The sequence below is a fragment of the Ceratina calcarata genome, unplaced genomic scaffold (genome assembly GCF_001652005.2).
Source record: "Ceratina calcarata isolate Rehan_Ccalc_2016 unplaced genomic scaffold, ASM165200v1 scaffold222.2, whole genome shotgun sequence".
Lineage (NCBI taxonomy): Eukaryota > Metazoa > Arthropoda > Insecta > Hymenoptera > Apidae > Ceratina > Ceratina calcarata.
The window spans coordinates 330,520-344,024 of record NW_017143986.1 but is presented as its reverse complement, the minus strand read 5'-3'; the positions used below and the strand labels follow the sequence as shown (position 1 = coordinate 344,024).

The following is a 13,505-nucleotide window of genomic DNA, read 5'->3' as shown; positions in this document are numbered from 1 at the left end:
TTCTTGTCTCGTTGTATAAGGTTTCGCATTGTCTCGCGGAAACAAAAGACAGGTAGCTTATGCCCTGCATTCAAAAGCTCGCAAAGTTCAGTCTCAAGTGCTTGTCTTTTGCCTAGACCCTTCCAGCGTCTTCCCTCCACCAACTCGCTGGTTCCGCCTTCGTTCCCCAATTTTCTCTCTTTCCATTTACGGATTTCTATGTCCATCAACCCCCGTGCTCCCGTCCCCGGTTCTCCTTGGCTATATTCCCTTTACCGAAGCACTACGGTTACTTTCGAATTAACCTGCGCTTGTCTTACCCGAACTTCTTCTTCTTCTTCTTCTTCTTCTTCTTCTTCTTCTTTTTCTCCCGTCCCGATTAAAATTCCCTACTTTTAATACTCGGCTTGTTTAACGTTAAGATAATGGATGCGAATCGCGGTTTTAGAAGTAATTGTTCACATAAATTTATTCGATAAATCAACAACGTGCAGTATATTGAACGTAACACTAGTACTCGGTTATAATCAAATTAGTCGATATCCTGTTTGCAGTGATGTATTTAACAAATCAACAACGACTAATATTAAATGTAATACAAATATCAGACTCAAATATTAATATGTGTGTATGTTAATATATCTGAGCGTATCTTCAAAATAAATCCAATACGATAACGTGTATTCAACGATTTAATGTTAGTTCGAGGGACGGGAGAATTCTGATTTCAAACACCATTTCGCTTCGCCCCTCAATTCCATTCCCCTATCCGTCGGGGTATGATATATCATTTACAGAACCCTCGCCAAATCTCTCCTTCCCCGAAGCTCAATAATCGTTTGAAACCCATCATAGAAGTCTATATGATTTCTAATAGCCGACTTGTAGACGTTCAGGCGAACCTGTGCCACGCGTAGAATTAGAAATGCTGTCGTAGCTTTGCACGTTCTTCCAGTTATGGCTAAATGATTTCTCGCCGGTCGCTTCTATCATACGCGTAAGCTCGTACGGGCACGTTTATGCTAGCGTACCTCTTGGGTTTACCTGGGCGTTTGTGCCCGGCCTTAGAAATGTACAGTTAGCTTATCGGATATGCGAAAGATTTGCGAGACGACTAAAGAGGGTGAAATCTGTGCTTGAATATGAAAATATCGAGTTCATACCTAAACCTCGTTTTTCTGAACGTATACCTTTTAAATTGATAACTAAATATTGTTTAAGAAATTTTAAATGGAACTATACTGAATGCTCTGATGTTAGAATATGTTCCAGACCGGCGCGTCCCTTACGTGATACCCTCGAACTGGAAGACGTTATGGTTCAGCAACATGGACGAGCTGCAGAGAGTGAACGACGCGAACGATAACAACACCGTCTCGAACGTGACGGTGCAGCTGGGCGGGACCGCGTTTTTGCATTGCAAAGTTCGTAACCAAGCGGACAGGACGGTGTCCGACACGGAGGTGAGTGATTCCCCCGGCCGGCTATGGTGGTCGTTAGAGAGCTCTGTGCTTTATCACCGAGCGGCCGCGGCTGCGTCTGACCCGCGGCAAGAAAACTGATCGACGTGCACCTGTTCCGCAGATATCCTGGATACGGCGACGTGACTTCCACGTCCTCACCAGTTCCACGTTCACGTACACGAATGACGCTCGGTTTCAAGTTCTACACCCGGAGGGCTCGGACGACTGGACCCTTCAGATCAAGTACGTTCAGGACAGAGACAATGGGACCTACGAGTGTCAGGTAATAACGGGTTTAATCGTCTCAAACGGACGGCTCGCACCAGCACCACCACTGATGCACGCGCCTCCGTAATTCCAATTGCATCCTGCGAATAACGTTGCGGAGAGTTATTGCAGCGCAGCGCACCGTCTCCGGTGTGGCTCTTCAAATGAATCGGTTTTAATGAGGTCGGGGCGGCGAAATTCAACGGTGCAAATAAACAGGGCGTTTGAGCAAATTTGTCCTGCCTAAAACGTCGTCCCGTATAGTAGTACTACTACGGGGTTCGAGCAGCTCAGTTGTTCGAACGATGCGAATTTCTTTCACTTTCAAAGCTAGATGATAAAATAACGCACGTTTGTGTGTTATCGGTTTCAGGTCTCGAGGAGTACAGGGATATTATCACACTTTGTCAATCTAAACATAGTTATACCAGAAGCATTTATATTAGGGAGCGGCGAGCATCACGTCGACGTAGGATCCATTATAAATCTCGTATGCATAATAGAAAAGGTAAGAAAATCCTCTAATTCTCGTATATCTCGAAATGATTGATGCGATCCTATCAAAACTTTCACGTACCGCGTGTATACGTAGACGCAGACGCTATTCTAACGTCGTCGCTATAAATCGCGGCCCGTTATACGACGATAAAAAAAAAGAAAGAAAAAAAAAGAAAGGAAGGGTAGACGCTAACATTTTCTATGTCGCTCCCCCATTGATACGGGAAAATATTCGTCGCTCGTACGCGTCACGAAACGCGAATAAAGGTACGCGGTTGCCGCTGTCCATCCGCTTAACGAGGGTACATAGAAACGCACAGCTTGCAGGTTCGCGGGGAACGTTCGTTGTACGTGCATAGGTACGTACGGTACGCCACGGCGTGCCTTCCGCGGCGCGGAAAAACCTGCAGCGAAATAGGCGCAGCTTAGTCACGAATACAAGAGTGGAAGTGCATTAAAGCGGCATTGCCGACCGCCGCTGCAAACTCGACACTATCGGGAAAACGAAAATAAAGTGCGCCGCTTTTTTTTCCCCTCTTCTCCTCCTGTTCTTTGCTTCTATCCGCTCGGCGTGGTTGCACGCGTACAACGCGCGGTCATGGATAGAAAGGAGAACGCGTCTTGAATGTTTCCAACGTGAAAGGTGCATTGATCCCTGATAGTCTAGATCTCCGGGAAAATGCATTTAAGAAATTCTGATGGTATTAACCGGAAACCGCTATGGCTTCCGGGGTTAAGCACCTTGTAAGGAGACGCGGTATTCATAATTACGTTACATATCGCGTTAAGACGATCTTAGGCACATGAGCCAGATTCTAGAACTCCTCCTCCTCCTTCTCCTCGTTTCGTGTGTCAATCTTTCATATAATCTGTGAACACGAAGATGCATTACAAAGCGTGACGAAATGATTTTGTCTCGTTTCAAGGGGAATGGAAGAGACGTCTATTATACGTTGTCGTAGTTCGGCTGACATCGACGTTCTATTCCACTTTGCATACTTTCCGCGCGAGCGGAGAATGCCCTTCGATTCAGATCCCGGACACGAGTCGAAAATGTGTCGCGCAGATGCAGAGGATGCGCGTTTCTTTTCCCGTTTCGTGGGGGGGAACGTCCGCGGATCGGGGGAGGGTCCACTCGGGAAATAATGTCACAGCTGCCGTCGTATTGGCACCCACAGCTCGTTTCAGTAATTATCCCGGCTAGACTTAATAATTACGCGAGGGTGGCGACGAGATTTTGTCAGTCGCCGTATCGAAAATCGATATCGGTGTTTCAAGACGCGGTGAAAAACGATGGCAAACCGGAAAAGCAGAATTTATAAGATCCTTCGAGATTCACGCGTGGACGTGGAATTATGAAGATTAAAAGTTCGAACGCCTGGTGAAAAATCGCCGGACGATTATTCTAAAATAATAATATTCGTGCTCGTTTCAGAGTCCAACACCGCCGCAATATGTTTTCTGGTTTCACAATAATCGAATGATAAATTACGATACGACGCGGGGCAGCGTAACCGTGCAAACCGATCCCAGCTCGACTCAGAGCCGTTTGACGATTCACCAAGCGGTGGAATCGGACACAGGCAATTATACGTGCAGCGCCTCGAATACCAAGCCAGCATCGATCTATGTCTTTGTCACAGAAGGTAGAACATGTGGAATCTTGTTATAAATTAACTTTTAACGAAAACGAATTTAAGGATGTATTGGCTATACAGTCAATCCCAGAAGTTTATGCACTTTAGAAACGCATTTTTTAAAAAGAAATCGTAATATTTAATAATCACGAAAATAAAATAAAATTGTTGATAATTGCATTGCGTTGATTGTTTCAGGTGATAAAATGGCAGCCATACAACGCCGTAAGACGTCGGCCGCAGAGAAGAATTTCTGTGAATTGCTAGTACTAATTATCACCACTGCGATAGTGATCGTTTTAACGCGATAAGCATTTCTCTTCGATATGTCCATAATTATTATACCGTTACTTCCGTTTGTGATAGATAGACTACTATTCTGCGATTTCGACCCACTATTCGCTGTCCTTCTTTCCCTTCGACGCTAGAAACGATTATCGCCTGTGCAATCACTTTTTTTTCTTTACCTCCATCCTCCTCCCTCGTTCGTCTCCTTTACTTGAATCTCAACGATCATCTCCGTATACGTTAGATTTTCCTTCCCCTTTACTTTCCCCAGCTGTAATTACTTCACGTTCGCTCGACGGTTACGTCTCACCGTGTTTCCCTCGTTACATTCTTTATTTCCGTTTCATCGCCGAGATTGCCGCCGGCTGAATCATTTCGACATACGAGATTTTCATGGTAGATCGCCCTGCGTCCACGTCGTTAACGTGCGATCGAAATTATAAAAGTAAATCACGATTTCTCTCTCTTTCTCCCGTGTCTTCCCGATCTCCTTCATCCATCGATTTCTGGCTGCGTCCTTCGACAGGAGTAACCGTGCAATTTTAAACCAACTCCACTCGTCATGACGCATTTCGAGTGTAAGGCTGGACTCGTACTCTCCGTCCTGTCAGGGACAGTGCGAATCCTGCAGAATTATTCGAAGCGAGGCGACAGTCACGCGAAACGTGCCCGATAAAATGAAACACTTAATACAGTTAAGTTGAGTCCTCTAAGGACTAGATATATTTCAATAAAAGAGTAAAATACGTTAATAAATAAAATCTTATCGTTGACGTTCGTAGTACATTCTATTAATAAGTTGATCGTAAACTTGTTTCCGACGTTTCATTATTATTAAAGTAACGTGGATGAGAAACGAAAACTGTGATCGTGTCAATTTTTATATAGCGGTGTAAACCTTTTTACGATTACTTGTTAGGATTAATTTTAAGGTGGAAAATCGTTTAGACCGGCGGCACATCGTTTCTCGGTAGGAACCGTTTATCAACGAGTCGACGTTGCAATCGAATTCTTTAGGGAAGCAATACAAACTGTACGTCGCATCGATTCATCCTCAGTCAGTCGCGTTCCCTTTGAAACATTATGATTGACTCCCACGCCGATCTTCGTTCAAACAATACGACATTAATAAGACATCAACAGGAGAAGCTTCTGTACGAGTTTGATCGTCGGTGTTACCAAGTGTCATTTTCAATTTACAATACTTCAGCGACCCACTCATAGCAGTCTCCGGATACATTGACCATCCCCATCAATTCTTCAAAGTGTTCCACGTTTTATTTATATTTATTTCTCTTCTCCGTCTATTATTAATTGGAATTATGAAATCTGGAGGCTACTGTAGTTCCATTCTACCTTTCATCAATTCGATCTACCTTTTATAATTTCCCTGAGTGCACAGGGTCGACATTCCCATACGCTTCTCCTTACAAATATGTATGCGTATGTAATTATTATTATTAATTTCACGGTACGAAGATTAGAAGATGCTGGAAATGATTTTATTCCTGAAAGAAGTTTACTTGAGAGATAATTAAGAAAACACTTGCGCACCGTCGAATGGTTTTATATGCCAATTTACTTTCTCCCCCGCAGGAGCTGTTATATACATTTACCAACGTTTCGTCTGCATTTGACAATTAGTTCTCACCCGCGCAGAACGACGTTATGATACATATCGTGAATTAATAAAATCTGAAGAGCGAATACGGGAGATTAATTTGTTTCTGAATTTAATAAACGGAAGGGAGTAGGGCGTATATTGTGTTAGTCGACGAGGAACGTAAATGCGGACGAAAAGTTAGAACAGGGATCAAAACGACGAGTATTATATTATGTACTTATCTAAAGATGTATGTGTGTAACACGACGACGGTTTGATGATAGCCGAGATAAGTGAGAAACTGCCATATATTATATATTGTTTGACGCAGCGAGACGTCCGGGAGCTGAGCGTCTCGCGGATTTCGATTTTACAGCTGGTTCAAAATAAATCCGAGTACTAGCTAGAGACTCTGTGTATAACTAAGTTTCTTATTGCAAAGATAACGATTCCGTGCGAACAGTAGGATCGCGCGCTTATTGCGTGACACCCGTTCTATCGATTGAACACTCCGGGGCCCCCCCCGTCGCGCAGGGTGGGTGGAACAGTAATAAAATGAAGCGAAATAAAAGGAGCGAAGACCACCGAAACCATAAATTCGATCATTAACTCGCACCCTTACAAATTCATTTATGAAAATACTTTTTTCTCCTCTTCTCGTTCTGTTATTTAAAAACCCGGCTGGCATGCAACGTTCTCGTCACGCGACGTTAAAAAGAGACTTTAAACAGCCAGTCGCTCGATGGTAACTATATACTTAATAACGTCTGATCACGATTTATGAAACTAAGATTGTACCGAGCGCAAGAGAAAGAGGTATTGTACTCGCGTTAAAGAGAGAAAATAATCGGAGGGGGTCGATTAGATCTCGGGCGGCCTGAATCTCGTTCAGGATAAACATACGATATAATAATACCAAAAGCGGAAAGAGTAAGGGAGAGAGAGAGAAAGAAAGAACGATCGACGGCTTGATCTCCTTCGAGAAACGAGCAAGCAAATAAGTTTTAACGAACGGCGTAAAGTTCAGTAGCGACGATAAGACTTTATTACAGGAAACGATTCGATCACGTTCTACGCGTTTTCCGTGTATTTACGCATGGATCATCTGAGTCCATCGATAGTCATATCTTATATTCTGCCATAGAAAATCTCTGTACAATTCCCGTCTCGTACGTACATACACAACATATATACCTACGATATTTTGTAAACTTGTGTTTGTTATGTAAAAAAGAAGATTCACGTACCATCGATCCGATTTGAATTTATGAAACGATTGTTTTAATTACATAGGCGTTTGCGTAACGAGAAGACCACCGTAGGCATGGTGCGTACATACGCGACGTACATACCGTCAGACCGAGGGACGTACCCTCGTATGTACGCATCGTCTACTTAATTAAGTATTTTGATTAATGTTCGCCCGCCTTTTTACGAACATTTGTGTCATTTTACTTGGAGTTATCCGCAGATTCGTTGAAACCGAATTTTAATAAAATCCACGATACAAAATAATCCACTTCTTGGTGTCTGCTCTGTCGCATTTTAGATAGAAGCGTAAAGAGGACGAGGGTACAGAAGAAGCAGAAAGAAATGAACGCCTGAACCGCTTGAGATCTGGTGGACAATATTTTTTAGTGACCCGGCATAGACAAGCACGTTATACATAAATCTATTGTAAAACGTAAAATGAGTATCGGCGAAAAGAATAATTCGACCTAAAGAAGAATACTCTGGCAATATTCTCCGGAAGGAAAAAGGTGAGCTGATCGTTTCTTTTTACTGAAATATACATCACGAAACTGCCAAGTGAATTAAATAATCGAAGTTTATTATCCTCGGTACTCTCCCTGGTTTTCACATTTTATTACTTTCATCGATTAATTTTATAAAATCTCCGATTTCTTACAACCGTACCTCCTTTTCAAAAATATACACCTAGCTCTTAATAATTATTCTGTTCACATTACGAATTACTTATTTCCTGAAAGTGGCATACGATACAAAACATCTTATACATAGTACTTACGATGTATATATTTATATATAGAATGGAAAGAATCTTGTAAAAAAATTTATATCAGATAGAATCTATAAAAAGTAAAAAAAAGAAAAGAAAAAACAATATCTTTATTGTACCAAACGAAACGATTCGTTAAAGAATTATACAAAAGAAAACGAATTGTCTGCTCTCATAAACAATTGCAATGTTTACACGTATATATATATAAACTTTGATGCCTTGCAAATATATTAAACAACAAGAATCGTATTTTAATACGGAGTCCTTTTGCAGTTAGTAATACTATTCTTTTCTTTCGGATATAATATAAATCTAGATAACAAAAAATATATATTTTGCAGTGCCATTACATTACTATGATTTTAAATAGATTGTTATCTTCGTATGGATTACATAGTAATCCTTAGAATGGGAATTAGAAAACTGGATCACTCTTCTCGTAAGATCGTTAAGCATTTCTTGAGCAATTCCGCGTGTGCCTGCGAACAGAATTCAGCTTTCCTGAAACGACGAACGAACACCAGAGAAGAAAATAATAAAAAAGCTTGTGCTTACTTTAGCGTGTTTTATTTCGAGTTCGGCGAGTTCAACTAGATTCTTCCTGAAAGCGCCTACTCTCCTCGTTTTGAAGTCCATTAATTCTATAACAGATGTTGGAGTATAATTTCGTTCGTGAAATAAACGTAACACTAAGCAGGGTCGGAGACTTTTTAATTTCCGCATTAAAATTCAATCGTTACCTACCATTCGATGTTTGAATTAACAATTTCGTCATTCTTTCTACTTACCCTCTTTTCCTTTCTCTGACATCTGTTCGAACTTCTCACAGGCTTCGGTCTGAGCTTGCTCCGCCTGAATCAACAAAAAATTGAACATCATCTTACCTATAAATCCACGCCACTCGTCCCATGCACACTTATTCCATGCACGTTCACTTGAACAATAATAATTCAATTTCTGTCCTTCCACCGACAACATGCTTATAGGATTCACAAGTTCAATTGCTATGCAATTCATGAGAATCGTGAAACAGAGTAACGAGAACGAGAGAAACGATTATGCATTATTACTACGGCAAGGCATCAAACATACAAATGTAGGGAAACACACCTCAGCAACTTCCACTGCCTTGATGAGCAAAAAAAAATTAAATTCGTAATTAGACACCAGCTCGACGTCGCGTGGCATACAAGTACATACATACGAAGATGTATATACAGGACTCGTTCATTATGCATTACGAACGTCGTTCAAAATCGGGAATCATAGATTAACCGGGATCAATGTTATACTTACAGCGTGAACATCTTTATTTTTGGCACGAGCTTTCTCCAGAGCACGATTCGCAGATTCGTACGCATGCAGCGCTTTCAATCTTCTGAACAGGAGCCGCTTAGCCGCGGCTGTATCCCTCATGTAATAACGAAGGGTGTCCGATAATTTTAAATCCTCGTCAGACGCTACTCTCCCCTCGACTTTCTGTTAATTATGACACGAGTGTATAAATAATAGGAACAGGAGTCAGCTAGTCAAACGGCTTACCCTTAACTTCTCGAACATCTCGGCGATCTTTGTTAAAAAACGTTCCAGTTTCCCGTTATCAGTCGTAGCCAGTTGCAAGAGATTCGTAGAGATTTTGATATACGAGTCCGCCACGTCCTTGTGTTTAGCCGTTTGTCGATCGGCACGGGCCGTCGCCTCTTTCAAGTTATGATGATAACTTTGTAAAAATGACATCTCCTGATCGAAGAAGTCGTTCACGTCCTTCACAGTCGCCGACAGGTAATATTCGTCTGTGGTTGTGGAAAACGATTTTACCAAACCACCGAACATCTCCATTTTATTTTTCCCTGAAAAGAACCAGCAACGAATATACGAAATTACTTTTTGATACTCTTTTCATATTATTACTTGTAATTCTGATAAGATGAGGAGTCTTACCTCTCACGCGGAGGTCCTGATCGTATTCCAGAAACACTCTTAAATTATGATCGTTACGAAAAACCGGATGATTCGCTAATCTAGTTAAAAACATTTCGTGCATGGCAACAGTTTTCTTAAACGTCGCTAAATATTCACTGGAAAGAAAAGAGGTGATCGTTACATTGATACACGAAGATATGTGTAATAAAAACGTTCTGTAACTCACGCCTCCAGTTCCTGTTTCATCTTATTGAACTCTTCACGTGTCATGTTACCCTCGCCCTCGCCGAGTTTCTGTAACTTCTCCCGGGAGGCATCGAAGTCCGGCCGCGGCGGACAAGGAGGAATCTAAACACGATTGTATTATTTTAGAATGTTGTAACGATGTACTTTAGACAGTTGAAGAACGTACGATGTAGCCAGCATATTCTTCGTTCTCTTCGAATCGATCGTGCAGCCAGACGAACTCCTCGTGCTGCCTGACGACTAAGTTGTCTGGTTTCTGGAATTCGGGTAACGTCGTCGTTGTGTGCACAGTGAACTTCACTTTGTCTTTCTCACTAAGGGCGTCCGATATATCCACCTGTAACGACTTGTCCGAGAGGTCTACATTGTCAGCGTGAATCGTCTGTAATGAAAAATCGCAGGTTTTCAACGAGCTGCTGTAAGAGAAAACAGAGGATTAATGGAAGTACCTTCTTAGGAGGAACGTTATTTAATATGTCGGCAGTATCGCATATGCCGTCCTGAAACATTTTACTTAATTAACAGCCGTGTATAAAGGATATTTACAGCGTTCCAAACGAAAGTCTGCGCGGTGTATCAAATTCGTTGAGAAAGCAAATCGGCGGCCAAGTGATAACAGGTTCCACCTACCATCATGGCGTCCAGGCGTCCCTATCACTGACACGTCCTATGTTTTATAGCTAGAATTTATAGCGCGCAATTATAACAATTACACAGATGAAGATCTAAACTGTATACAGTTTAGAAACTGTTTCTGTACGTCCAAACAATTGTACGCTCTTCTTATCTCAAGTACGTGTCGCTTGTATCTCCCCCAAATAATCACCAGCTGAAATTAAGTTTCTCATTGGTAAACCGCGTTTACGCTACATTTAATTAATCGGCAGGGTATTTAAATGCGGTGCACTCGACGTATGACTTATTCGAATCAGCTATGAGGCAGAAAATTGAAAAGGGGAGATGCATTTTAATATAAAAAATATTTTCATGACTTATTGATCATATGTGCATCTTCTCAAATCATTTTGAATTGACAAACTTGCTTAGTAGAATCTAAATATATTATTGAATATGTCTTTTATATTAAAAATATACTAGAATTCCCTCATTAGTATTCCTTTATCCTATCTTGTTCTTAATTCGTATTAGAAAGAGCATCTAATGCAGCTTACACATTATATATACACAATCATTTGTTCGATTCGCGGTTACGTGTATCGTTCAATTTCACTGGGTATAATTTACAAATCGATTTTATAAGTTTATAACTTTTATTCAGTAAGTCTTGAAGTATACACGTGTTAATACTGAACAAGTCTTACAATGAGACTTTGTACCAGATTTTCTCTCTGTTTACATATACGAGCTACCATCCTTCAAAAGTGCACTGTAATTAAAAGCACTGTATGTATTACTCGCAAGTACAGCTATGTGCATGTATTAGTTTCCCCTAGGGGGGGACAAAATTCAAAACGAGTGTATACATACGAAGATGTATATACAGGACTCGTTCATTATGCATTACGAACGTCGTTCAAAATCGGGAATCATAGATTAACCGGGATCAATGTTATACTTACAGCGTGAACATCTTTATTTTTGGCACGAGCTTTCTCCAGAGCACGATTCGCAGATTCGTACGCATGCAGCGCTTTCAATCTTCTGAACAGGAGCCGCTTAGCCGCGGCTGTATCCCTCATGTAATAACGAAGGGTGTCCGATAATTTTAAATCCTCGTCAGACGCTACTCTCCCCTCGACTTTCTGTTAATTATGACACGAGTGTATAAATAATAGGAACAGGAGTCAGCTAGTCAAACGGCTTACCCTTAACTTCTCGAACATCTCGGCGATCTTTGTTAAAAAACGTTCCAGTTTCCCGTTATCAGTCGTAGCCAGTTGCAAGAGATTCGTAGAGATTTTGATATACGAGTCCGCCACGTCCTTGTGTTTAGCCGTTTGTCGATCGGCACGGGCCGTCGCCTCTTTCAAGTTATGATGATAACTTTGTAAAAATGACATCTCCTGATCGAAGAAGTCGTTCACGTCCTTCACAGTCGCCGACAGGTAATATTCGTCTGTGGTTGTGGAAAACGATTTTACCAAACCACCGAACATCTCCATTTTATTTTTCCCTGAAAAGAACCAGCAACGAATATACGAAATTACTTTTTGATACTCTTTTCATATTATTACTTGTAATTCTGATAAGATGAGGAGTCTTACCTCTCACGCGGAGGTCCTGATCGTATTCCAGAAACACTCTTAAATTATGATCGTTACGAAAAACCGGATGATTCGCTAATCTAGTTAAAAACATTTCGTGCATGGCAACAGTTTTCTTAAACGTCGCTAAATATTCACTGGAAAGAAAAGAGGTGATCGTTACATTGATACACGAAGATATGTGTAATAAAAACGTTCTGTAACTCACGCCTCCAGTTCCTGTTTCATCTTATTGAACTCTTCACGTGTCATGTTACCCTCGCCCTCGCCGAGTTTCTGTAACTTCTCCCGGGAGGCATCGAAGTCCGGCCGCGGCGGACAAGGAGGAATCTAAACACGATTGTATTATTTTAGAATGTTGTAACGATGTACTTTAGACAGTTGAAGAACGTACGATGTAGCCAGCATATTCTTCGTTCTCTTCGAATCGATCGTGCAGCCAGACGAACTCCTCGTGCTGCCTGACGACTAAGTTGTCTGGTTTCTGGAATTCGGGTAACGTCGTCGTTGTGTGCACAGTGAACTTCACTTTGTCTTTCTCACTAAGGGCGTCCGATATATCCACCTGTAACGACTTGTCCGAGAGGTCTACATTGTCAGCGTGAATCGTCTGTAATGAAAAATCGCAGGTTTTCAACGAGCTGCTGTAAGAGAAAACAGAGGATTAATGGAAGTACCTTCTTAGGAGGAACGTTATTTAATATGTCGGCAGTATCGCATATGCCGTCCTGAAACATTTTACTTAATTAACAGCCGTGTATAAAGGATATTTACAGCGTTCCAAACGAAAGTCTGCGCGGTGTATCAAATTCGTTGAGAAAGCAAATCGGCGGCCAAGTGATAACAGGTTCCACCTACCATCATGGCGTCCAGGCGTCCCTATCACTGACACGTCCTATGTTTTATAGCTAGAATTTATAGCGCGCAATTATAACAATTACACAGATGAAGATCTAAACTGTATACAGTTTAGAAACTGTTTCTGTACGTCCAAACAATTGTACGCTCTTCTTATCTCAAGTACGTGTCGCTTGTATCTCCCCCAAATAATCACCAGCTGAAATTAAGTTTCTCATTGGTAAACCGCGTTTACGCTACATTTAATTAATCGGCAGGGTATTTAAATGCGCTGCACTCGAAGTATGACTTATTCGAATCAGCTGTGAGGCAGAAAATTGAAAAGGGGAGATGCATTTTAATATAAAAAATATTTTCATGACTTATTGATCATATGTGCATCTTCTCAAATCATTTTGAATTGACAAACTTGCTTAGTAGAATCTAAATATATTATTGAATATGTCTTTTATATATTAAAAATATACTAGAATTCCCTCATTAGTATTCCTTTAT

General features: G+C 41.2%; 3 protein-coding genes across 5 annotated transcripts; 1 reads left to right on the top strand and 2 right to left on the bottom strand.

Moving 5' to 3' along the window:
• The first annotated feature begins 1,215 nt into the window (after positions 1 to 1,215).
• dpr12 (defective proboscis extension response 12) lies at positions 1,216 to 7,549 on the top strand. The gene is made up of 5 exons (XM_018020352.2): positions 1,216 to 1,442; positions 1,564 to 1,725; positions 2,083 to 2,217; positions 3,643 to 3,853; positions 4,043 to 7,549. The coding sequence occupies exons 1-5, from the start codon at positions 1,233 to 1,235 to the stop codon at positions 4,153 to 4,155; spliced, it is 831 nt and encodes a 276-aa protein (XP_017875841.2). The 5' UTR covers positions 1,216 to 1,232; the 3' UTR covers positions 4,156 to 7,549.
• Positions 7,550 to 7,851: 302 nt separating this feature from the next.
• On the bottom strand, positions 7,852 to 11,325 carry LOC108622453 (sorting nexin-6-like). 3 transcript variants are annotated; one of them, XM_018020348.2, is made up of 12 exons: positions 11,100 to 11,325; positions 10,558 to 10,756; positions 10,377 to 10,427; positions 10,094 to 10,309; positions 9,908 to 10,029; positions 9,700 to 9,836; positions 9,301 to 9,608; positions 9,055 to 9,237; positions 8,869 to 8,886; positions 8,547 to 8,610; positions 8,314 to 8,399; positions 7,852 to 8,237 (listed from the first exon to the last, which is right to left on the bottom strand). In XM_018020348.2, exons 2-12 carry the CDS (start codon positions 10,561 to 10,563, stop codon positions 8,187 to 8,189), a joined length of 1,242 nt encoding a protein of 413 aa, XP_017875837.1. In that variant the 5' UTR covers positions 10,564 to 10,756; positions 11,100 to 11,325; the 3' UTR covers positions 7,852 to 8,186. The 3 variants fall into 3 exon arrangements, with proteins under 3 accessions (XP_017875837.1, XP_017875836.1, XP_017875840.1); XM_018020347.2 differs by lacking the exons at positions 10,558 to 10,756; positions 11,100 to 11,325 and having other exon boundaries at positions 10,377 to 10,551; XM_018020351.2 differs by lacking the exons at positions 8,869 to 8,886; positions 10,558 to 10,756; positions 11,100 to 11,325 and having other exon boundaries at positions 10,377 to 10,551.
• A 149-nt stretch (positions 11,326 to 11,474) lies between these two features.
• LOC108622432 (sorting nexin-6-like) lies at positions 11,475 to 13,004 on the bottom strand. Its single transcript, XM_018020309.1, has 6 exons — positions 12,830 to 13,004; positions 12,547 to 12,762; positions 12,361 to 12,482; positions 12,123 to 12,289; positions 11,754 to 12,061; positions 11,475 to 11,690 (listed from the first exon to the last, which is right to left on the bottom strand). Exons 1-6 carry the CDS (start codon positions 12,887 to 12,889, stop codon positions 11,475 to 11,477), a joined length of 1,089 nt encoding a protein of 362 aa, XP_017875798.1. The 5' UTR covers positions 12,890 to 13,004.
• Between the last annotated feature and the right edge of the window lie 501 nt (positions 13,005 to 13,505).

Coding starts and splice junctions, on each gene's coding strand:
- dpr12 (XM_018020352.2), top strand. CDS start 1,233: ATGTTAGAATATGTTCCAGACCGGCGCGTCCCTTACGTGATACCCTCG. Junction 2,218..3,642: donor TCGTATGCATAATAGAAAAG/GTAAGAAAATCC, acceptor TGCTCGTTTCAG/AGTCCAACACCGCCGCAATA. Junction 3,854..4,042: donor CTATGTCTTTGTCACAGAAG/GTAGAACATGTG, acceptor TGATTGTTTCAG/GTGATAAAATGGCAGCCATA.
- LOC108622453 (XM_018020347.2), bottom strand. CDS start 10,436: ATGTTTCAGGACGGCATATGCGATACTGCCGACATATTAAATAACGTT. Junction 10,030..10,093: donor AAGAATATGCTGGCTACATC/GTACGTTCTTCA, acceptor AATCGTGTTTAG/ATTCCTCCTTGTCCGCCGCG. Junction 8,238..8,313: donor TCGAAATAAAACACGCTAAA/GTAAGCACAAGC, acceptor TTCTGTTCGCAG/GCACACGCGGAATTGCTCAA.
- LOC108622432 (XM_018020309.1), bottom strand. CDS start 12,889: ATGTTTCAGGACGGCATATGCGATACTGCCGACATATTAAATAACGTT. Junction 12,483..12,546: donor AAGAATATGCTGGCTACATC/GTACGTTCTTCA, acceptor AATCGTGTTTAG/ATTCCTCCTTGTCCGCCGCG. Junction 12,062..12,122: donor TCATCTTATCAGAATTACAA/GTAATAATATGA, acceptor GGTTCTTTTCAG/GGAAAAATAAAATGGAGATG.